The 25,283-nt window shown below is 41.0% G+C and overlaps 1 protein-coding gene across 3 annotated transcripts in view; it reads left to right on the top strand.

Annotated features, from left to right (window-relative positions):
- ZNF385D (zinc finger protein 385D) overlaps positions 1-25,283 on the top strand; it is a 940,931-nt gene that overhangs the window by 631,383 nt on the left and 284,265 nt on the right. Inside the window, exon 1 of one of the 3 annotated variants that reach the window (XM_082729122.1) lies at positions 4,638-5,251. The exons of the other annotated variants lie outside the window; for them this stretch is intronic. Coding sequence (XP_082585248.1) covers positions 5,230-5,251 — 22 coding nt within the window. The 5' untranslated portion in view covers positions 4,638-5,229. Of the gene's footprint in view, positions 1-4,637; positions 5,252-25,283 lie in introns of those variants that run through there. 3 annotated transcript variants of the gene reach the window in all.

Genomic DNA, 25,283 nt, shown 5'->3' with positions numbered 1-25,283 from the left:
TTAATAGTTTTTTTTTAATTATTCTTAGCTCACAATTAGCACTTCTTTTCTTGTAGGCAATTCATTTTCCAGACTAAGGTCCCTGGGCATTTGATTTCAGTGGAAGCATCAAGTAAGAATCTAGGAATAAAAATGATTTATGAATTTGTAACAGTGTCTACACAATCTAAAAAATTGATCAAAAGACTATGAGGATTAATTGAACTAGACATTTGTTCTCATATAGACCAATTACTTATTCTCCCCTTTCTAAATTATTTTAAGGGTGGGTGGTGATGTATCAGACAAAGACAAACTCAGGCATAAAATAAATAGTCTTCTATCAAATATCATTCATATGTTGACAAATATTCATTCAACAAATTGTTACACTTTCAGCAAATATCAGTCATCAAGAATCAATGTATTTGGCCCCTTGCTCTTACAATGTTCCAGTGTTCAGTGTTGACCCTCTTTTCTTCTTCCAAAAGAATATACTCCTTTGAAGATATCATCTGGCCTCATGGATTAATTACCATCTTTAAAATGATGACTTTCAAGTTTAAATATAAAGCCCAAACTTCTCCCCTGATCTCTAGACCTATATAGCCAAACTTCTGTAAACACTTTCACTTGAATATATAATAGAATTGTAAACCACAATGCCCCACATCGACCATCTCCTAAAGCATGTTCTTCCAAAGCATTCTCCACATCAGTTAGTGGAGATCCCAACCTTTCGTTGCTCAGTCCCTCAGCCTTCAGTAATCCATTATCATTTTATTTCTCTTCTATTTCCTACCCAACCCACAGCAAACCCTACTGACCTATTTTGAAGTCTGTGTGTACTTCAAAATAGGTACCTCCACTGCTCCTACTTGATCCAAATCATCATTTCTTTTCTAGATTCTCACAAAGTCTTCCTTAAATGGTCACCTTGCATCTTCCCTTCCTTCCCTTTATCCATTCTCTATGAATCAGTCATAATAAACCTATTGAAATATGTCAAATCATTTTATTCCAAAGGCATCCTATATAAACCAGAATAAAAGTCAAAATATGGTCTTATAATATTGTCTACAAAGTCCTACTGAATTAGGCTCTATGTGACCACTTTGACCTCATTTCTTTTTTTTTTAATTGAAGTATAGTTGATAATGTTATTTTATTATTAAAAGGTAATAGTGATGTAACATGAAGAATGGATGGGATTTGGGGAAGCTGGAATTAGGAACATTGGATAAAATTTTATTGCTGCAATATAGTAAGAAATGAAAGTGGACGAAATTAAGGCTCAGGGGACGCAATGGGAGACACAACTAGGCTGTGCTAACTCAATGCTAAATTACTGCGGCATTCAGCGCTGAGAACTTGAAAGGACAAGCAAGCTCACAAACTGTGGCCTGCAGTAACACCTGGCATCGGTATTGCATAGAATTTAGGAACAGCTGCTGCTAAGCTTGGACAAATTCAATTTGTGTAAACATTTTGTATAAAACACCATCAACATCAAAGAACTGACTGCAGGCACGTAGAAAAGTATGATGTTTTACACCCAATATGGTTGTGTTCAGTATGTTCATTCATTCATTCTCAAATATTTATGGAGCAGGAACAAGTGCCTGATACCCTTGTAGGGATGGTAGATATAGCCATGAACAAAAATCCCTACCCTCATGGAGATTATATTCCAGTGAGAAGAGATAAAAATAAATGGATATCTACAGTAGTGTGTCAGATGGTGACAAGTCCTATGGAAGGAAGCTACGCTGACAAACTTTTGAGCAAGACTTGGAGAAGAGGGATCTAGACAGGCAGCTATTTGGCTTTTGGAGCAGAGAGAAAATTCTCTGCCTACCATAACGTTTTCACTCAAAATATGGATTTGGTTTTAAGGCATCTTTTGTTTTAATCATGAAGGGTATATTTCTATCTGGCAAGGAGTGACCTGATTCCCTCTCAGGATCCCCCAGCTTCTCAGAGCAGCTTAGAGACAGATAATGGTCATGGGTGTGAACCAGGTCCTTCCCTGAAAGCAGCTGAGTCCTCTTCTGGATGTGACATATGGAAGCATCTCTCAGGCACAACAGACATGTCCACAAACCCATGTCTAGCCAACATGAGCTATGCCTTTATTTGGATGTTATTCTATTTTAAAATAAAAATAGTTGTTTTTCCCTTTATAAATACAATGCATATAAATAATTTTAGGGGAAATAATAAAAAGTGTACAATTAAAATAAAAATCACTTGTTTTCCACCCATAGATAAGCACTGTTTCTATCTGAGGTTTTGATATTCCAATAACCCTTAGTTGAGGAAGGGTGAGGCATAGCCCTTTAAATAAAGCAGGTGCCTTCCTTTGTGGGGGTTGAACAGAATTCCAATGCGTGCATGTAACACTCAGTTCCCTTTCCGATGCCATACTCTTCCAGAGGTTAAATGCTGCTTTTAAAGGAAGATCCTCTATAGACCAGACAGGGGTTGGAATATTCTATGACTGAATATTCTCTGTCTGTATATTCTGCCCAAGTAGATACATATTTTCCTGGAGCATACAGTGACATAATTTGATTGGGGAAGACCTTTACCTGAGCCACTATAAATGGGAAATCTTTTATTTATTTGTTTATTTATTCCTTCCTTTCTTTCTTTACTTTTTTTTTGTAGGGGGAGTGGAAGGGGCAGAGGGACTAGGAGAGAGAGAGAATCTTAAGCAGGCTCCTTGCTCATTGTGGATCCCGAAGGTGGGCTTGATCTCAGGACCCTGAGATCATGACTTGTGATGAAATCAAGAGGCAGAGCCACCTAGGCGGCCCTGTAATTTAGTTCTCTGAATAAAGAAATCTTCTGGGGATGCTAACATAAATTCAAAATACAAGGAATAAGACAAGTATACTTTACTGATGGCACCACTGAGAAACGCTTAATGTCTCTGAGCCTCCGGTTCATTTGTCCTCAGTTTCAAGGTCCTGTTCATCAGGACAGTGATAATATCCACTTTTTTATATGTCAGTTTGTTAGTAAGAAAGATGGCATAAGTGAAAGTATCTTGTGACTGCAAAATGCCATACAAATGCAAGGTGTTATTAATTATTAAGACAGTCCTTTAGTGTCTTAAACCTCCTGTCTTAAACTCAACTCTTCAATGCTTGCATCTTTGAACTACAGGAACACAAATGGACCAGGAACTGTAGCATTAAACTACAGTGCCCCCTAGCCCATGTAGGAGGTCAGGACAGCTGATGAGCTTCATGAATAAGCTCTACCACAGATGGTTCCTTTGCCTGGGGGAAGGGCCATTAATTGTACTTTTGGATGATTTCCATCTGTCCAAAAGGAAAAACACTTACGTTTTTTGTGTTTTTTTTTTCCAGTATTTTCCTGTAACGTTCTTTTTATTACTGATTTTTAAAAAGGAATAAAAAAATGTATTCTTTACTATTTAAAATTTTGTCCTCCAAATTGCTTTCAATGAAGAGTATTTCTAACAACAACAAAACAAAAACAACAACAACAACAAAACAACTAGACTTATCCAAAGACTCATTGTAATGTTCCTGACTTACATATGATTACCCATTCATAGTCACCAAATTCTTTATAATCCATTGTAAAAGAGGATATTGGTCATAGTGTTTTTTTCACAGAGAGGAAATAGGGGGTTTAGCTTTTTTTTTGTAAGATTGCCAAACACGCTGCTATTATGAGCTTCAGCCCAATATTCGGTTCCAATATGCATTAAATCTACCCATAGAGACAGGATTGTGCAAAGAAAGACCACTGGTTATTTTAATATCACAATGTAGAAATATTTGCTATCATGGCTTATAAAAACCTGTATTGAAAATATATCGACTACTTCATTCCATAGGTTACAGTTCTTTTGTTATCTTCAGTTCTTAATTTTATAGATTTTTGTGGAAATTTTTAAGTTTCAGTGGTCCAGTGGTTAAGTTGGATCCCAAAGTGATGAGTCCTTAGGAAACTGAACTTGTTTTATGGGTTTATTTTCCATGCTGAGCATTTAAGTATTAATCAGCGCCGCTTTCAGGGATTTCTTTCTAACATCCTTTCCTATGTAAGATAAGGACTGCAATTCATTAGACTACTGGAGGAGCCAGAGGCTTTGCTAAGCTTTGCCTTTCTTGACTGTTCATCTCAAATCTAATGTGAGTTTTTGTGTGCTTGTGCGTGGGCGTGTCTATACTGGTGACCAGACCTGAATTATGACACAATCTTGGTTGTCTGGCTAGATTGTCTCTCCTCTTCAGGGGTCAAAGATTATTTCAGCCTCAGTGTCCTTTCTGCTACCTACTATGGGAAGCAGCAAATGGGAACTTGTGAAACAGAGGGGTGACTTTTATCACGTTATTTTTCTTTACATGTCTCTATCAACCTAGCTCAGAAAATACTGAAGAAATAAAAATAACACCTCAACTACTAGGTTTCTGTGATCTGATCATTTCTAAAGTGAAAACCTCTATTACCCTAGCAATGGTCCCTTGAGTGTTTTATTCCCCTTAGGCATAAACATCACAAACAACAAACCCTCAAGCCCACAGCAAAGAGAATGCAGACACAGGACACCGTTCCTTTTCCCACTGCTTTTTTAACTTGGGGTGGTAGACTAAATTTTGGCGAGGATGGTGGCATTCACGGGAGGGGCGGGATAAAATTGTGTCTAATTACACGTTAATGGCAGCGCTCGCCTTAACCACTTCCCCTCCCGCACTGTGCTGAATTTCCCCTGTGTGCTCCCATGTGGATCCGGAGACCCTTCTCTCTTTAAGAGAGCCTCCCGCGCCCCTCACTCCGCCCCCTCCCAGGTCTCTGGGCTCGTCCAAGCTTCCCGAGAGCCATGGTTGGTCCAGGCAGGCAGTTGGAGCACCTCATGGAGCCGCTGCTAACCGGGGGTGGGGTGGGGTGGGGTGGGGGGGTCTGTTTGTAGTACTCTCAGTCCTGATGTCACAGGCGCGGCAAGGACATCGCAAGGAGGAGTCGGATTACAGTAAGGATGGGCAGTGCAGCAGGCAGCCGGAGCGCACGCTCCAGCCGCCGGGGATCGTAACCCGGGAAAGGCAGCCTGCAAGTCGCTCATCCCGCGGAGGACGCACGCTCAGCGCTCGCAGCTCTCCGCGCCGGGGACATTTCCACCGAATGTAGCATGAAACGGCTCTGCTCTGCGTGTCAGCCTTGGGTGCGAGCTGATGCTGAAGACGCCGCGGTGGGGTTCCAGCTGTCTGATTAATGAGAAACATAATGTATTTTGGTGAGTGTTAACTCTGATGATGTAATTCTGGGGGTGTCCAGCCCTTCGTCAGTGCAGACCAGCCCTTTAAAAAATCTTTAAGCCGCGAGAATATATTACGTTAAACCTACCTTCAGTTGGCAAGTGGAGAACCGAGCTGGTGCAGCCTTCAGGGCTTCCTTTGTGCTACAATTGGGGCTGTTTATTTGTCGTGGTTGAGTTTAAGTTGGAAAAGAAAGGAAACTGGTGGGGGTGGATAAACTTTGCCTTGATTTGTCTGCATGAAGTTGGCTTTTTTAGCTAGGTGAAGAAGGAGAAATGGTGCGGCGTGGGAAGTCATGGGCTCACTCAATGGAATGTAAAACTAAGTTCCTGTACTATTGATGCTGTGAAAGCTTGGTCTGTATCAACGTTTCATTAGACGTTTTGGTTTTTCCCTAATTCTGAGCCAAAAAGGGAAAACATTCTTTGGTGTGCCGTGATTGAACAGCTGAGGACGCTTCTCCATACCGTCCCATTTTCCTTCTAGTTAGAACAGCCTAGCCCAAAATGCATATTATTTTAAATCTTTAGAGGTCTCGAAGCTGTTAAATATTTGTGCAGTTTAGTTGTGTGCTACAGTGGAAAGCTCCCTGAAGATTTTCAGCTGAGCTGCCGGCATTTCCAGAAAACATGTTGAGGCTTAGATCTGGGCTATCACTGGAGCACTGTAAGCGGGCTGGGAGCTTGTGTTCGCACTGTAACGCTGCAACTTACTGCTGGGAGAGAAGGCTCAGCCCCTTCACTAAATAAGAAGCAGCCAAGGGTTGGGACTGACCCCCCCCCCCCCCGAAGTTATGCTTTCCTTCTGTAAGTTCCATCCCGTGTCGTCATCCGAGGGCATCTATCTGATATTAAGAGGTTTGTGAGAACAGCTGGAGAGGGGCCAGGGAAGAATTCCAAGATGCAAATGCTCTGGGTCATTTCTTGGTTTGCTTTAAATCTGAGATGGAGAGTCATTTTTCAGATTAAAGAGGTGCTTGAGTAAACTTGTGTTGGGCGAGTATTCGATTCCTGGCCATTTATTTGTGTTTACTGTTTGCTTTTGTTTTCTTGAGACTTTGAAATATTTGTGAAAGTATGGAAGGAACACAAGTTGGGAAAGCTGAATGCCTTTAGCTGTCCTGATAGCAGTTGTGATTTCCCTATCATGTGTGTCATATTAGAAAAGAAGTCTTAAAAATAACTAAAGTTGATTTGGAAAAAACAATCCTCATTTCATAGCCAAATTTAAGCCGAATCCAGAGTTGAACAACACCTCTTTCCAGGCGTAGTGATGGAGGTGGTAACCTTGTTTATTGGCAACCTATAAAACACCAAGTTGTTTTTCGTGAATATATTTTTGGTAAATGGGAATTCTTGTAAAGGAATATGTCTTTTGCACAAAATAAAATTTTGGCATCTGTAATGATACTGAGGGATAGGAAGTAGATTATAATTTTAGTTAAAGTTTTCAGCCTCTTGTAACAATTCCTTATGTGATTGTGTTGAGGAAGGAAGGTTGGCCAGAGTAGTGGCATAGTCCAAAAGTACTGGTCAGTAGCCATCCGTGCTATCCTGGATTATCATGTGGCTGTTGGAGAAATGTTCACTAGGCTAGCTCATGTTAACTGTAGGCTAGTCCAGCTGTCTTGTAAAGCAGGGTGATTCACAGGGCAATTAGTTTCACTGTGTAATGCAAGTTTTTAATAGAACCAATTGAAATGTGATGTCCTACTTCAGATGAAACCGTACTCTTTTAAAGGCAAAGCTAAAGTTGCCCTCTGTGTCATGAACAGGGTTCAGTCTCACCATAATTCCAGCATGAGATACGTTTTTCTATTCCTGGAGGAAATCGTGGGTATTCAGGAATGTCGTTTATTTCAGGTTACGCTATGCAGCCCCTCACTCAAGCTGTTAGACATTCAGAACTCCGAGAGCCCACCTATCTCTAATAAAATGCATGGTGTAAGAGCTAGGGCAAGAAGAATTGAGCAAAACAACCCAGGCATTTTCAAGATTCAGTAGCATGCTAATGTTTGCAAATCCCTAAGATGACATATATATATGTGTGTGCGTGTGTGTGTGTGTGTATTTGTATGTTTGTGTGTATTTCCAAAACTTTAGGTATTTCAGGTAGTTTTTTGAAAGCAATACTTTCACTTTTTAGTTTGGTTGCCTGTGACTTTCTTCTTCATTCTTGAACTGAGTTAGGGAGAATATGGACAAAGAGCAAGAGGGGGCTGCATTCCTGGGCTTTTCTGGTGGTTTGTGGGAGTGGAGTTGAGGCGGCAGAAGACTTATTTGCTTCTCCAGCAGGGAGTGATGAGGAGCACGGTGATGCTGTAAAGCCAGGTAAACTGATATGTAGGCAGGATACTTACCGCCCTTATAAATAATCTAATTTGTCAGTGTTGCTCAATACCCCCCTTCAAATATAACTGAAGCATCATTGCCTGAACAGGCTGGCCCAGCCTGCCTGCTTTTCTGTATGTCTTTCTCACCTTAGGGACTGGACTACTGGACCCCGTCCTTGCTCAGTTGGAGTCAGTTTCCTGTGTGTGCAAGTGGGTGGAATATGTAATATTTCCAGTTCTCAAGAATAGCTCATGTTTTGAGTGTGCTGTCTCAGACTTACAAGACTAATGGACCCTTTTAATGACTTAAGCCTCACTCTTACCTCCTATTGAAATTTTAGTGCAGTGTTTTCAATAATTGTTCATTTGCACTTACTGTGCAGTGATTTAAGAGTTTGCTGTTCAGTCACCGTGGATACTTTTGTTACTTATGCTATCGATCTTGCATTCATTACTTGGAGTTAAAAATAAGGTTCACAGAGGAGAGAGAGAAGCAAGGAAAATCCCAGCCAGCCACCTGATTGGGGATTTATAGTAAAAGCAAGGAAAAAGAATAAATACGTATGAAACTCCCTCCCCACCCCATAAATATTTTACATAGTTAAAAATTACATGTGCCAAGGATGAATAACCATTAATAATTAATCCAGAAATAAAAGCAAGGCAGCTGGGAGGCTTCTCCTCAGATGAAGGAATAGAGGCTGTGGGTGGTTGTCACTACAACAGACCTGAGCTGCTGGGTTACAGTTTGGTTAAGAGGAGTGTGCTGGTATGAAGGGCATGTTCTTTGCTTGAGTGCATCCCGGCTATTTGTCAGAGCCTGGCAGAAGGTTGTAACCGTGTACTCTCTCCAGCTCTAAGCGCCGTATGTCTGAATCATCTACCCCCTCCATCTGGCCCACCACATTTCTCCACTGCTGGAGCGGTGAGTCGTTGCCAGTGGTCAAGTCAACCTCAAACATTGTCCATCGTTGGCCAGAGAGGGGCCGTGTCTTGATCCCTTGCCATCAGGAGAGAAAACAGGAGGCTGATTGCACTGAGGAGATTCTGTGTGGCTGAAATTAAAGATGTTTTCAGGCCCAGGTCCACCAGCTGGAGACTCTGGGGAGCTTACAGCCAATCAGAGACCGGGGCTTGCTCCATGAGAATAATCTGAAAAAAGGAAATGATACACCCTCAACAAATGAACAGAACGCAGAGACAAATAATAGAGCCCACTCTAAATGCTCCTGTTAACAGTGTGCTAAATAAACCCTGAGAAAGGGGCAAACTCAATCGAGAAAGTGTGAGAGGGCCATTCAAGTTCAGCTTACTGTTTCTTGTGGATCAGCTGTTTCCCTTAAAATGCCTGCAAAAAAACAGAAAAAAATACTCTGCGATATGCCGATCATAACAGAAATACTTAATTGAGGAAACTTGTAATACAACTGCTAGACAGAAATCTGATAGGAAAATTCTAGCCCAGAAACCTATTCCCCAGCCTCTAATAGATACGTTCGTACATTGTCGTAAGAAGGACTTTTGTTTTTCCCCTGGGATACTGAGAACATTCTCACGTCAGCATTTACACTTTTGGTTGTGGCTGGACCATCAAGTTTCACCTCTGAAGCAGTCTGTTAGGAAAACAGTTAAGTGGCAAGGTTATGGGGAAGGAAATGAGCAGAAAACAGCAGGCAGCAGAGAAAAACATTCCTCTTTTCTTGTGTGTTTTCAGTGGAAACATTTAACTCGTCCTAATTAGTTTGTACTGAGTGATCTGTTATGGGGAATTAGGTCCACTAGAGTCTCTCTAAATGCTCTGGAGGTGTTTCTATCTTCCTGAGGCTGACGGGAGGACAGAATAATCGGGAAGGAACTTGCTAGTGCAGATTACCCTTTTTAAAGCTTGAAGTCATTACCATTATGTTTTATTACAAATGAATCTAAACGACATGCAATAAATTACTACATAACAGGGATGGAGAATGTGACAGGTGAATCCTGTCAGAAGGGATCACGTGCAGGAACCAGCAATCGAAGAGAACTTGGAAAACCATAAAGGTTTCTTTCTCAAGGCACGCTCTCTTTTAAATTCATGTGAAGCTCTTATTTTAAGGAAATGAATGCTAGATTTGATCAATATGCCAGTAGCATGGAATCCTTATTACGCTCTTAAATTTTGAGCAAAAAAATATATTTTTAAGGACCTTATTAGTTGCTGTAATTATATGGAAATGAGATGGGTTTATTTAAGGGATATGTTCCAAAATTCATGAGATAATGACGATTTGCAAAGTTACCATTTTGTGGGTGGCATAATTGTTCCAAAAAACAAATGAAAAATTTAAATTAGTGGTTTCTGACTTTCATTCCAGAAGATTTGGTCACAGCTGCTTTTGACTGAAACCTCCCCTGATAAGGCAAGATGTGTTGGCGTGTGTGTGTGTGCGAGCGCATGCACGCTTCATATTGGATCATCAAATAGTGCCTTTTTATGTATATATCTGAATTTCATTGCTCATTCACATCTTGTATGTGTTCCTGAATCTTTGCACATCATTTAAAAGGTAAAACATTGGTTTAACAAGATGGATATTAAACTATTTTTTTTTTTAGCACAGCTGGCTTCAAGTTTAACAACCATTATATACATTAGAGGTTTTAAAAAAATCAAGTCATAAGGCTGATTTTCAAGCCTTTTTCTGCTTAAGAAAGAGCAATGCTTGTGCAAGCAGAAACCTATCTCTACTTTGACCTTGAGAAAGAGATGTTTCCATTTGTATTACACTATGAAAAATATGTCAAAAAAAAAAAAAGGTCATAACTGCTGCCCCCCCCTTTAAAAAAGCCATTACATATCATTTCCCACAAAGATTAGTTTTGCAACAGAATTTCACACATGATTGGTGGCATTAAGAGAAAATACAGCCTAAGAGGTGGCTAGAAATATCAAAGCTTAAAGTGGTTGAGATCATGCTTGAACCAAATTACTAGGGTCGAAAATAGGAAGACGCTTTGCTCTGTCGCAGCGTTAAAATCATTATGAAGCAGCTGGAAGTCGGGCTTCCTTGCATGTGAGCTTTCAGGTTTACACAGCTTTTAAAATGTAAGGTATTTCCAGGAAACCCTCTTTACTCCTAAACCTGACATACATGTGAACCGCCACTGGAGCATTGGATGGGATGCACTGAGCCCCTTCTTATCAGCGTTTCCATCTTCTCTTTTTTCCTACCCTTGCAGTATCACATTTCTGTAAGTAAGGAGGAAAGAGCGAAGTCACCTGCCCAAGGTCAGAAGGGAGACAGCAGTGGCAGGATTGGTGCTCTGAGCAAATGTTGTCTACCCCAAAGCATCATTGTACCTGGTGGGAGATGAGGGCTGTGGGGTGGGGATGGGGTGGGTGGGCTGAGTGTTCTTGTTCCAGGATGAATGCTGTTGAATTTGTATCCTCAGCACCCCATTTAGCTCAGTGCCAGGTGCGTAGGCACTTCCAAATAGTGTTGATGGTGCACCACGGAATGGGCTGGAGAATTAGGGAGGACGGCTGTCCTCTTCCTCAGCAGGTCCTTTAAGGCTGATGTTCCCAGCCATGTATATGTGTGTTGACAAGAGAAACACTCTCTTTGGCCCTGAAAACATTTTAGCTGCCCCCCGCCTTTTTTTAAACCTTTAAAAGTAAGGGCTGGTCCTTAGAAATTCGATCTTAAAATACATGTAAGGAATTCTACAGTCTCTTTTTTGTTTGCATTTATGTCTTTCTTCACAGGACTCTGCAGTGTAAAGAGGAACAGATCTGTAGACTAGTAAGACCAATGGACAAAAATGTCTGAAGAATACCCAATTAAAATCAACATAGAAGGCAGTAGAATTGCAGTTTTTATCCATTCACTTGATCACAGCTTCAGCTCTCAGCTTTACTTGGCTTCAGTGAGTTTGCCCCCCTCCCCACCCCTGCCCCGGTGTGGACATGCTCTTGCCACAAGGCTGGGGTAGATAGGACAGTCTGCTCTGTGCAAATAGCCAGACGTGCCCAGGAGGGCCACCAGTTTTGAAGACGGTTGTTCCTGAAAGCTGAAGAAAATGGAGATAATTTTGACTACTGTATGAAAGGCTTTTGTAAAATTGTTCTTCACACTTACCTTTTTCATATTCATGCGTTTTGCTGATGAAGGAAAGTGCCTGTGGCAGATTGCTCTGAGGATAAGAACACCATAATGAATGTAAACGCACTTGGATAAACACAGTCCTTTACACTTCTATGGCAATTGGTATTTTTTGAAATGCATCAACATTATGCTTTTTTTAATCCTTCAAATGACCCATTGCAGGAGGTAGATAAAATATAATTATTTCTATTTTGAGATGAGGAATTTGAGCCTCTGACGACTGAAACAACATTGTCAAGGTCGCACAGCTAGTAAACCTTAAGGCCAGGACTCCAGTTTGGTTCTTCTGTGGCTTACTTCAGTGCTCTTTACACCTGATGGAAGAGTAGAGGGGGATATATATGTATTTTTTGAGAAGGAGATTATTTGTAACCTTAATGCTAGAAAAAATATTCCAACTGATAGATAAAGAAATGAATATAGATGATTGTGAAATAAGCAGGTATGTTTGTGTTTTGACTGGGTGGAATCACAGTAACAGAGGTCTGAATGTAATTCATATTTTTATGTCAAATAATTAATAATTTAAAAAACCTACAAGTAAATTATTAGAATACTAATCGGCCTCAGGCAGGACCCGGCTTTTTCCACTGCCTCTTGTTTTTCCAAGGCAGTGTTAGATATTAAGGCTTGTATTAATTATAGGCTATATATTCCTGTTGTGTTCCTACTTAACTCAATGCTTGCAAAAAAGAAAAAATCCAGGTCATTTGTTCTACAAACTCTTTGATATTTACAGTGACACCGTCTCCAGTATTTGTTCAAGATGGAGTCAGCCTGGTCTTTATTCCATGACTGAGAAAAGAGGGGAAAATGGCCTACGTTAGAATTTATCCATTCCACTTACTGGCTCTATATTCTTGGGCAAGTCCCCTCACATTTTTGATATCCAGATTTGTGTAAAAGGAGAATAATGGTAATATGTTTCCCACAGTTCTATTTTGAGGACTAAAATATACAAGGCATATAAAAGTGCCAAGCCCCAGGAAGTACATGGTAAGCCGCCAGTAAAATCTGATTCTTCCTTACTTTCCCCCTCTATATCCAGCCTAATATACAAATGTATAAAAATATAAAAAATCAGAAAACAGGAACCATGCTAACTGAAAACACTTCAAAGCAGAAAACACGAACCATGCTGATTCACAAAGGACTTAATGCAGGTAATGTTAGATGGGTGATAGAACCACTGAGAAGCTACCTGGGGGCTGGGGGAGTCAACCCAGAGATCAGCAATAGCAAGGAACTGGTAGTTGTAAGATGGAAAGACAAGAGACATAGACCTGAAGGCCAGGCCCCAAGGGTCTCCTGGTGGGAGCTGGAATCATGGCAGACCTAAGACATAAAAGGATGGAAGGATTCAGTCTTAGGCATGAAGAGAGACAGAGACATCCTCTCCCTGGCTTCTCCTTTCCAACCCAGTGGTCTGCCTTTGCCTCTCACTAGTAGAAGGGAGCCAGAGGTCAACTGACAGGGCAGCCTAGACAGCGGATCCTGCAGATGTCAGCACCTGGGCAGTCCAGGGGAAGGTCAGGAAATAGACCTCAGGGCAAATTGGCCTAGAACCTGGAGGGAGATCTTACACCTGATATGAGTAGTGCTTTAAATGAGAGGGTCTCTGCACAAACATCTCAATTATCAGCAAGAGGTTTGCTTGGGAGAGTACGGTTCTGCAGCCCCTCACCAGTCCTCCAGGTTACCTACTTTGTCAGTTTCTGGTACTGTGACGTTGGATAAATTGGTGAATCCGTCTCTGCGTCAACTTTTTCATTTGTACAGTGGGTTTGACAGCGAGGTTCAATGAATTGCTGAATGCAAGCTTCACAATATGCAAAGCACCATGTGAATGGGCCTTGTTATGAGGATGTAAAAAAACAGAGTGAATTAGAAAGCGAAGAGGGAGCTTGAAAAAAAAAAATAACAACTTGGAAATATATGTTCAGCTATGCAGTTTAGCATTCCAGCAGGGATTTCTGAGTGCACTGAGAAAGGAAACATTTGGGTACATCCTCACATAGCCTCTTGTGTGGTGAGGTCAGATGTACCTGTGAGGCCATGTCTAATCTGTTCTTTGTGATTATTTTATAACAGGGGAATTGCAGGAGCAAAGGCAGGGGAGAGAAAGTGAGCTGGGCAGGAAACCCTCTGTAACGATTCTGTGCCCCATATTCCTTCCTGTCCAAGGCTCTAACGGGAATACACACATTGAAAGCTGAGGGAGTTTATTAATAGTTGCTTGGGAAGGGAAGAGGGATTTGATATCGATTTTACCTATCCTTCCATGTGTTGCTGGACTTTTAAAGAATGATTTCTTTGGCTGACTGGCCCTGCTATTAAAAAAAAAAAGAAAAAAAATTGAGGCAAAACATTCTGCCCTTCCTGTATGGAGTTATTAGCATCTCTTTCAAAGCCTTCTTGTAAAGCCCTGTGACAGTTCCTAACTTATGGTGCCTTGTTTAGAAGCAATGCCAGGTAACTGCTCGGAGCATTGCCCTTGCCCCGCACGATGTGGAAGGCACATGATTGCCACTGGGTGTCTCAATTAGCTGCTCGGAGGGATGGTGAGATATACCTTAGAGGGCTGTGTGGGTCTTTAGGGGAACTATCCTAAGGTTATCGGTTAAAATGTGCTTTAGAGGGGCACCTGGGTGGCTCAGTGGGTTAAAGCCTCTGCCTTCGGCTCAGGTCATGATCTCAGGGTCCTGGGATGGAGCCCCTCATCGGGCTCTCTGCTTGGCGGGCAGCCTGCTTCCCCCCCCTCTCTCTGCCTGGTTCTCAGCCTACTTGGATCTCTGTCTGTCAAATAAATAAATAAAAATCTTTGAAAAGAAAATCCTTCCCTAAAAATACAAAAATGTGCTTTAGAAGGCAGCTTGTCTAAAAAAAAAAAAAAGTTTTTTTTTTTTTTTTTCTTTTTTTCCTTTAAAACATGCTTAAGATCTTAAACATGAACTTTCTGGTCAATTACTTTTTTTTTTTTTTTTTTTTTTAGCACTGTGGCTCGGTTTTCCCTAATTTTAAAATGCTTAATAACTTAATAAGTTAATGAGAACGTTATAGTGAGAAGCCCCAGGTATTGGCTTTATGGACAGCTTGGTTTCCTGAGAGGGTTTCCCAAGCCCTGTTTGTGGAGAGCAGGCCTGGTGCTGACAGGCAATGCGGAGCCACTGACTGAGAGGGGTTTTAACAGCCTCAGGGCCGGCTTTGTGCCAGGGGCTGGCGTGAGTTAATTCATTGCATCTCACCACCCTCCTTAAGGGATGATCAGTGGATCTAAATCCTGGCTGCTCTCGGTAGCTGCATTGTCAGGGCCCCATTGCCATCCAGTCAGATGAAATCTCCTTCTCTGCGGGTGGAGCCTAGGCATCTGCGTTTTCTTTCAACACCTGCCTCCGTGAATTCTGAAGGGCAACCAGAACTGAAAACCACTGGGATGGGTCATTTTCACCAGAGCTCATCCTGCACCCTGGGATTTCCCAGCTTGCCCAGGTCAGCCGGGCAGCCGGGTCAGGAATCCAGCCGAAGACGTCCCCTGGAGCCAAGCCCGTGTTCTTTCTCCCTCAACACACTGACTCCCCTTCGGGAAATCAGCCTGTGGTGTAAGTCCTGGCCCCATGACAACCTTCTTGGGCTGCCCTGTTGCCTCTGGAGCGGAAGTCCCTAAGAGATGGGCTCCCTCCTTTCTATTTGGGGATCTTTATAGAGCTGTCACCCAAATGAGGTTCATGCTAGTCGGTTCAGAATCACGGTGGTATGTTCTGGAAAGGATTTTAGAACCGTACTTGTCGAAACTCGATGTTCATACGTATTACCTGAGGATAGTAGTACACGGCAGCTCTTGATTCAGTAGGTGTGGGTGTGGCCTAGGAGTCCTTTTTAGTAAGTCCCCAGGTGCTCTCGGTGCTGCTGGGCCGCTGACCACACTCTAAACAGTAAGGTGTTAGAGACTATTTGTCTGAGCTACAGCTTTCTGCACATACGGGGATTCACCTCTAAGACTCTAACCTAAACCTCCCTATTTCTATCAGGGGACCAAGCATCCTGCTTTGCCTGGTTTCCAGAATGTGGGCTTTCAGGGCTAACACTGAAAAAGTCTCAAGCTGATGACGGTGGTGAATCAGCCACTCTGGTTCCAACAGATCCAGCTTCTAGGAGCTCAAGACTGAGTTCCCAATGGAGAGCTTGGGCAAGTATCTTGATCCCTTTGAGACTCAGTTTCCCTGTCTGTGAAGCAGGAATGATAAATGATAAACTGCCTAGAATAACTGTAGGTATTAAATTAGGTGGTGAGTAGAAAGCACTGGTTCAGTCTCGCTAAATGCTGACTGTGCCAATTGCCCCGAAGTCATAGACGTGAGCCCGCACTCCCTTCATTACTGAAAAGAAATACCCCAAAGGTCAAGGGTCGGTACTCACAGATCATCTGTATTCCACCATCTCTGTGCAAAGAAAACTTGTAAACCACCTCCTGCCCCGAGAGGTGATGGGCAAGCCGGGGTGAAGGCGTTGGTGTTCAGTGTATAGTTTTCCTACACTGAATATCAATAGGAATGCTTTTTGTTTGCTGTTTAGGGAAAGAAAGTCCTGGCTAAGGCTTGGCCACCTTGGGACATTTTGAACTGGCCCCTGGTGTTGCTGTCGACCTTGTTCATCCATTAGTGTTTCTCTGAGCTCTATAACAGCTTATGAGGGCAGCGGCAGCTAATGACTGTGCCTTCCATCTCCTGACCTGTCATTGTGTTAACAATCAATATCCTTAAAACAACATATATACACACACACAAACAGATGAGGCAGCACCTACCTTGCAGCTTTTACTAAAAACACCCATGGAGAGGAAAAAAAGAAAGACTTTTAACTCATACGCTTCTTAGCCCAAAGCCTGACACACAGGCAGTGGATCCGTCAGTGTTTGTTGAGTGCAGTGCCGAATCTGTGGGCATCCCTCTTTCATGCAAGTGAATTTCTAATAGAGAGCTGAGGTTCCATTTCCCCGTGTTCAATTGGCTGGTATTGAGTGATTGAGGCTGGCTTTGCCAGTCCTTACCTAGGAAGGCTGATTCCCTTACCTCCTGTCAGATGCCAGCAGCTTATCAGAGCACTTAGTCTGCCAAATATGTGACTGTTATAGGTGAACCAGGGTGCACTTGTGTTTTTCTATTATGACTAGTGAGTAGGACTGCTACAAGCAGCAAATTACTCCACAGTAGGGGTTACCAGGCCTGAGCTGCTGCAGCCTAGCATTTTAGACAAGAAAGCAAATGTACAACAAAGCGGAAGCTATTCTTGCTTTTCTCGAGCATGACATGCAATTGCAGAAAAGGCCCAACACAAATCTTTCTTTCCCTTACATCCATTTTAAAGGCAAAATTGGGAGATTTTTGTCTCTGGTCCCAGCGCTGCTTACTGTAGTCAGAGCCTAATGCCATTCTAAAAGGGCATTAAACATGCAGAATCGAAGTCTGCGTCTCATAGACAAGAAAATAGGGGCCCAGTGATTAGTGATTGCTTGTGTCTGGCTAGGAACAAGACTCAAACTAAAAATTAAACTTATCTTTACCTAGTGGTGTGAATTTGGATGAATTGTCCTGGGCCTCAGCTTCCAGATCATTAAATTGGATAATGACAAGTCACCCTATCTCACCAGGCAGCACTGTACCTACTAAAAATAGTTGAGGTTTTTTCAATGCTTAGTCCCTGCCATCACTGTTCTAAGTATATCCCCTCAGCTCTTCCTCAGAACATCCCTGTGATGGAGGAATGATCAGTATGCCTATTTTACAGATGAGATGGAGTTACAGAGAGGTCGAGTAATGGGAATATAGTAGTAAGGGGCTGAGCTGAGGCATACCTAAGATACCTGGCTCCCCAGCACAGGGCTCATCCACCAGCCTGTTCTATGTGACCCTGAGTATATCTCTCAGCCTCTGAAAACCAGAGCCCAGGAGCATATTCTCACTATTCAGATCCAGCAGCAGGTTTCTGAAGCAGTCAAACAAACTAACAAGCAAACCAACCAAAAAGACCACTATCATATGATCTCCCTGATATGAGGAAGTGGTGATGCAACATGGGGGCTTACGTGTGTAGGAGAAGAATCAATGAAACAAGATGGGATTGGGAGGGAGACAAACCATAAGTGACTCTTAATCTCACAAAACAAACTGAGGGTTGCTGGGGGGAGGGGGCTTGGGAGAAGGGGGGGTGGGGTTATGGACATTGGGGAGGGTATGTGCTTTGGTGAGTGCTGTGAAGTGTGTAAACCTGGCGATTCACAGACCTGTACCCCTGGGGATAAAAATACATGTTTATAAAAAATAAAAAATTAAAATTAAAAAGCAAACAAACGAACAAAAAAAACCTCCTCTTCGTTTGCATGCCAAAAGCCACCTGGTGGTGGGGCTGAGGCCCAGATCAAGGGAAGGTTCCAGTTCCCTTCCGGAAAGACTGTCCCTCCAAGGGCAGGTGACAGGAAATCTTGTTCATAGACCACGTTGCACCAATCCCAGTAATGCCTCAAAATCAAGCTTGCAAATCATGTCATCACAAGGACAGCTGGCTTCTGTGTGCCGGGAGAAGTGCGGTGGCTTTCTCCTGTGCATGTGTGTACCCCTTCCAGGGAAAGCACTTTCCTTGTTCAGTGACTTCTTCCTGGACACATCACCCATGATAATTTCTTGTCAGATAATCCTCTGAGCTTATTTTAGTTCCATAGAGCAACAGGGAAGTGAAGGAGACAATTGTCTCTATACCCGGAAGAGATTATTTTCTCTTCTTTTGGAATAAGCAATACATATATAATTTAAAAAATCAAATATTATAAAAGGGTAAATAGTGAAAATGAAATCTTTCTCATTTACTCTTGTGTGCTTTCTTATATTTGAGAGTCTACATTCTGTGGAACACAGGGAAAGGAGGGTAGGAGAAATAGTTGAACGTGGTCAAGAGGTACAAACTTCGAGGTATAAGATAAATAAGTCCTGGGGACGTAGTATACATCATGGTGAGCATGGTTAATACTGTATTGTGTATTTGAGAGTTGCTAAGAGAGTAGATCTTAAAAGTTCTCATCAAAACAAAAGAATATTATTGAAACCATGTGAGGTGAGGTTGACTAAACTTATTGTGGTCATTTCTCAATATATACATATATTAGATCAGTATGTTGCATACATTAAACTTATATACTATTGCATATCAATTATATCTCAGAGCTGGAAAAAAAAATAAATTCGATGGGAGAGTATATGTATATACTCCCCTCTTGTTTTTACATGGAATGGAAACCTACCACGAACCCTGTTTTTCATATTGTTTTATTTAGCATAGTTGATGTTTCTCATTCTCTTTATTTTATGGCTACATAGGATTCTAATGCAGGAACATATTGTGATTGATTTTACTGGCCCTTTTGTAAGAGAAATAACTTCTTTCCATTCTTTTACTGATAAAAGCAATGAATATCACATAATTCTTTGTGTGCACGAACACACATATCTATAGGGTAAATTCTTTAAAGTGGAATTTATGGGGCAAGGCGTATTAAATTATCATGGGTATTGCCAAAGTGCCCCATGGAAATTTTTTCCTGATTTCTACATATATTCCTGTCATTAAAGAGTAGAAAAACTTTCAAAGTGGTAAACTGTTTATGTGAACGTTGCCTTGCAGACTTCTCAAATGTGGGTTCTCAGACTGAAACAAAATGAAATGGCTTTCTGCATTTTTTGTCCTTGCTCCTCCCTCCCCAGTCTGTCTCTCCATTTCACTTCCATTGAGCTGATTCCATATGGATACTAGTTTCAATTTCCAAAAAAGGAGTGGTGCCCTAAAAGGAAAGATGCCTTATCCTTTAAGAATGGGGACGTATAGAACAGGAGGTTTGCACCTTGTAAAGAAAATTGTACCCTCTGCCTCAAAGTTAGAAGGTTGGTCCTTGAGAGATCTCTACATCACTTAGATCTTAAGCCAAATATGTTTGGAGGTTTAATTTTCTTTGGAGTCAGTGGGCATTAAAAGGTAAAGGCCCATTGCACAATTTTGTATTTCAGGGTTTTTTTCTTCTATTCCTAACTCTGTGTTCTTCTTTGACTTTTTCAGTGTCTCTATTTGAATATACTAAGCTTAGAAATAATCTGGAATATCTATAGCATGTTTCTTTAGTAAAAATGCCACATTTATTAATAACATAAAAACATAGGGTGCCTGGGTGGCTCAGTAGGTTGAGCATCTGCCTTTGGCTCAGGTTGAGATCCCAGGGTCATGGCACTGGGCCCTGCGTCAGGCTCCCTTGTCACAGGGGAGTATGCTTTTCTCTCTCCCTTTGCTCTCCCCCTGACTTATACGCTCTCTCTCTCTCAAATAATTAAATTTTTAAAATCTTAAAAAAAAAATTACACAAAAACTCCAAAAAAAAAAGCAAAAACAAAAACAAAAAAACCCCAAAAAACCCACAAAGACTCTAAATAGCGATGATGGCTACCATTTATTGAGGTCTTGATTCTTTACAAACTTTGACTATGTCTCTAAAGTAATGATTTTTTTGGTTTATTTTAATAATGATATTGTTTAAATGAACTAGGTGTCATTCTCTCTGGTTTACAAGAGAGGAAATACATGCTTAAAGACCAAGTTTCTTGTCCTAAGAATATTGAAAATGGCAGGCACGGGTTTCAAACCCAAGACCATCTAACTGGACATCTGGTGTGTCAAAATGCTGACACCACCCTTTGGTATTTTCTGTCTAACACTCTACTCTTTGGCCACTTCTGTGGTTTCTTGCTATAAAGGAACATTTATGTAAAGTGGAGGTCCTTGGTTTCCTGGTCCTTGCTATGGAAGAGTAGCAATCCCTGCTAATATATAGACAATTTTAAGAGCTTTATCTGCAGTATGGGGACCTGAGGAAGGAGGGGGACCGATCTTCTTTTCTCTCTTATCTTGGAAGACAGAAGGGAGGGGGATGCTCATTGTCTCATTTTTTTTTTTTTCCCTTCACTACCAATCTAGGAGATGAGTATTATTATTCTCATTCTATGGATGAGGAAACGGACATTAAGTTACTTCCCCACTGTTATAGAGACAGTGTGCAAGTCTGGAGCTGAATCCAGGCTCACAGGCTTTCTATTCCTTCTCTCTGCCTCCTGGACTCCAGGATCCAGTCTGCTATCATGTGCTTTAAGTTTGAACGTGTGTGGGTCTGTGGACTTCTTAGGGTCCAGATGAATTCAAAAATTCCTCCCAGCCCTAAAATTCCTGGATCCTCCATTAGCTTTGGGGATAAAGAGGTAGTACTCCTTGGAGGAATAAATCACTGTAGCTCACACAAGTTCCAAACACATGAGCAAGTGTCCCTCGTTCTATCCCTCACTGTCTGCAGAACACATTATTTATCTTTTGTGTAAACTGTCATAATCGTCCCTAATGGGTTTCCTGACTTGATTCTTTTATGCTTCCAATTCAGCCAACATTTTGCTATCCCCAGTCATAGCTATAGACACAATACCCCCCCAACACACTCGTACTTAAATGCCTCCAGTGATTCTTATTTCCTGATACAGAGCTTCCAAACTGCTTATCTAGGTAGTCAGTACAGTCCAGGCTTTGGCCCCTAAAAATTTACCTTGCGGTTTCATTTTTATCCAACTACCCTTATCTCATCCATTCTTTTTTTTTAAGTTATTTTTTATTAGCATATAATATATTATTTGCCTTAGGGGTACAGGTCTGTGAATCATCAGGCTTACACACTTCACAGCACTCACCATATCACATACCCTTCCCAATGTCCCTAACCCCACCACCCTCTCCCTCCCTCCCTCCCCCCAGCAACCCTCAGTCTGTTTTGTAAGATTAAGAGTTCCTTATGCTAAAACCTGCTTCTTAACCCTTTTGAGACTCTGTCTCACATTGTCTTTCCTACCTGATACATAGGTTTTTGTCTCTGTGTCTCTAAAATTCTACCCATTGATTATCTTCTTCACTCTTACTCTTTTCTATCCTTTAAACATTTTATGTAGAAACATAATCCACTGCAAGTGTACCTCCTTTAGGAAGACTATCTAATTCTTTACAAAAGGTGTAAACACCCTCTCTGAATTTCCATGTCTGGTATTTCCAGAACCTATCTGAACAATAGCGTGGAGTGCTTGAATATTCTGATTCCTATTTTCCTCTAGATTTACCGAATCAGAATCTCCAGGGATAGAGCCCAAGAATCAGGATTGTCAAAAACTACCGCCAAATTTAATATCTCAAGATTGTTGGCTCTCCATAAATAAACCTATAAAGGCAATGCAGTTGAACTTAAAATACTAACAGGATTTAAATGTGAACTAGAAAAAATTATGTCACAATTTATCAGAAAGAAAAAACATAAGGAAACACTCCACTCCACGAAATTATGAACAAAGACTGGTCTGACAGGGGAGACTTACCCTAAATTATATAATAAAACCATAATAATTAAATTATTTGGTCCTGAATAATAGGTAATAAAAAACAGATTAGAATATCTAGAAATCAACCTCAATACTTAGTATATGGGGACATAGGCTATGATAAAAATGACATTTCAATTCATTGTTAGAAACAGTAACCATTAAATAAATGGTTTGGGTACAACTGGATGAACATTTAGACAAATAAATAAAGTGGATTCCTATTCCCCTTCTTACATGAGGATAAATTATAGATTGAACAAAGATTCAAACATAAACACTGATGCCATAAATTTACAGAAGGAAGCCTGAATGAATAAATTTATACTCTTGCACTAGAAAACATTTTTGTAATCAGGACCCTCACCCAAAACTATAACATGGAGGAACAATAGAACTTTAGTTACATAAAATTAATAGCTTGTGTTTGAGAAAAATTATTCAAACACTGAGTAAAAAAGGACAAAATTTATTTAAATACCAATATCAGGTAAATGGCTATTTTTTTAATTAATGAAGAGCTTGTATAAGACTCAATAAAAAAAAGACAAACAACCCAGAAGAAGAATGAATATGAACAAACATATTACAAGAAATTTATATTGCCTGTGAAAATATAAAACTATATTCAATTTCACTCATAATTAACAAAATATACATGGAAATAAGGGATATTTATATCTGCTAAGTGAAGAACTATATGTATAGTTCTTCATATATGTATAGTTCTTCACCTAGCAGACTGGCAAATATTTAAAAGTTGGGCAAATTTTTAAGAATTGGGTGTGGAAGAAACCAATTTTATACATAGTCGTGTGTGTAAGGGAGCAAATTTTCTCAACCTCTGCACAAGGTGATGTGATGATATTTATATAAGCATATTCTTGCCCTAGCAAGTTTTTTACTGGAGTTATGCTTTATATTCTCAAAAGGTCCCTCACACATATGAGTAAGAATGTTAAATGCAATGTTGGTTTTTAAAGCACAAAGTAGAAACAACGCAAGTGAAAATCAGTAGGGGAGACATTAAATAAAGTTATGGTACATTCAAAATGTTGGAATGTACAGCCATGAAAAAAATGAGTACATCTTTATGTTGTGATACGGTAAAAATCCAAAATTGAACACCAATAAAAGAAGTCTCAGGAAGGGAAAGAGAAATCCCAAGAGAAACTTCTTTGGGAGTAAAATTTTAGGAAGGTTCTTGAACAGCTATACTGGTAAATCCATGTGCATTTTCAAAGAAAAACAAGAAATCATTATCAGTTGCTAGATTGGGGCAGGATTTATACTTTTTTAAGTCACCTTGTTTGAATAGAATGTTCTACAGGGCCTGAGATCATATCTGTTTTATTTACTTCTTGACACCTTAGCATGAGATCAACTCTTGGCAATCAGAGGTTCTTAGTAACAATGGAATATATGGAACTATGTAGAATAATTGGTTTGCTTTTTTTTATTTTTTGGCCTCTCAGCAAGGGTGATCTGTCATGGGAATAAGAACCACTTTTGTTGTTGTTGTTCTCTTTCTATATTTCTCTGCATTAACAAGGATAATAAATATATTAGTTAAGGATAAGAAAGATATTAGGATGAATGTACATAAAAGCTTCTTTGGTGGTCCCGATGCTCAGCCAGACTTAGAGAGCCCTGTTGGGGGCTCCCCTTTGGGACAGTGTCTCTCAGATAGCAGGACAGATGTTTGTGCTTGGGAATGGTCCCTGGTTCTAGGGTTGCAGGCCTTTGCAGGTAGAGTTGTCTCTGTTGCACAGTGCTGAGAAATGATTTAGGTGTCATGGTCTGTGGTCAGGTTGCCTGGTTTTAAGCACCAACTTTTGGGCCTATCAGCTGAGTGACCCTGACCAGGCTCCCTGGGGTTCCATCTTAGTTTCTTCATAGGGTTGTTCTTAAATTAGATGATGTGTGTTATGTACATAATACCATCTTGTTAGTATACAGAGTAGTGGTGTGTCATCTAGCATGGAGTGATGCAGCGGGTGAATGATTACTGAACGGAAGGAGAACAGGGAAATGGAAGAAGTGGCTCATGCATTCTGAGCGCCTCCACTTCCCACCCCAGGCACGCTCTGCCTGCATCTCAGTAGCTTAGGGAGGGAGCTGAATGAAAATTCCTCCAGTGGTTTACCCAAACTGGATACACAGTCAGCCCCCTTCTAGCTGCAAGGAGCTCTTAGTCTCCATTTCTTGCTTCTCAGCCCTGTCACTGATGGGTGCGGTTCCTCGCAGGTTTCAGGAGTGGTGTCATCTCCTGGGTTACTGAGGCATTTCCTCTGAATTGTCCTGGGTTTCTAGGCTGTTTCTGTCCTTTGAAACCTCTTTTGTTTTCATTTTGTGCGAGGATTTCCCACCCAGACAATTCAGGACTGGAATCAGAGAGATTATAGAAACCCAGCTTGCTAAGGCACTGAGGGAGCCCAAGATCTTATTTTTAAAGTACTTTGTGGGGAGAGAGAAGCTTCCTTCCCACTGGAGTTCCTCAGACTTGACAAGATTGCCAAAGTCCTTGAGTCACACTGTCTTCCACTGCTTGTGGAAATGACAGTTTTATCTTCAAATACAGTGAAGTGGGAGATAATCTATTTTCACTGTGGTGTATAATGTTAAAATAGCTTGAATGAAGGTCTTTTAGCCGACAATTAACAAACCAATATTTAAATAAATACACTTTATTTTATTATTATTTTTTAAAGATTTTATTTATTTATTTGATAGAGATCACAAGTAGGCAGAGTCAGGCAGAGAGAGAGGAGGAAGCAGGCTCCCTGCTGAGCTGAGAGCCCGATGTGGGACTGGATCCCAGGATCCTGGGATCATGACCTGAGCCGAAGGCACAGGCTTTAACCCACTGAGCCACCCAGGCACCCCAAATAAATACACTTTAATGAGCAATTAGCTTTTAGAGTTTTCTTGGTATTAAAATTCTTATTGTTTATAAATTTTTATACCTCAAGGTGGAAGGCATATTTGAATACTTACAACTTTGATTTTTGCCATCGGTAAGATGAGAATGGTAGAAGTCCTCTTGCTTACCCCTTCCGAGTCATTAGCAGGGAGAGTGACTTGGCATGGAATG

Source organism: Mustela nivalis (assembly GCF_964662115.1).
Source record: "Mustela nivalis genome assembly, chromosome: 1".
In the NCBI taxonomy this organism is placed as follows: domain Eukaryota; kingdom Metazoa; phylum Chordata; class Mammalia; order Carnivora; family Mustelidae; genus Mustela; species Mustela nivalis.
The sequence above is the reverse complement of the archived record's forward strand: the minus strand, read 5'-3'. Positions and strand labels throughout refer to the sequence as shown.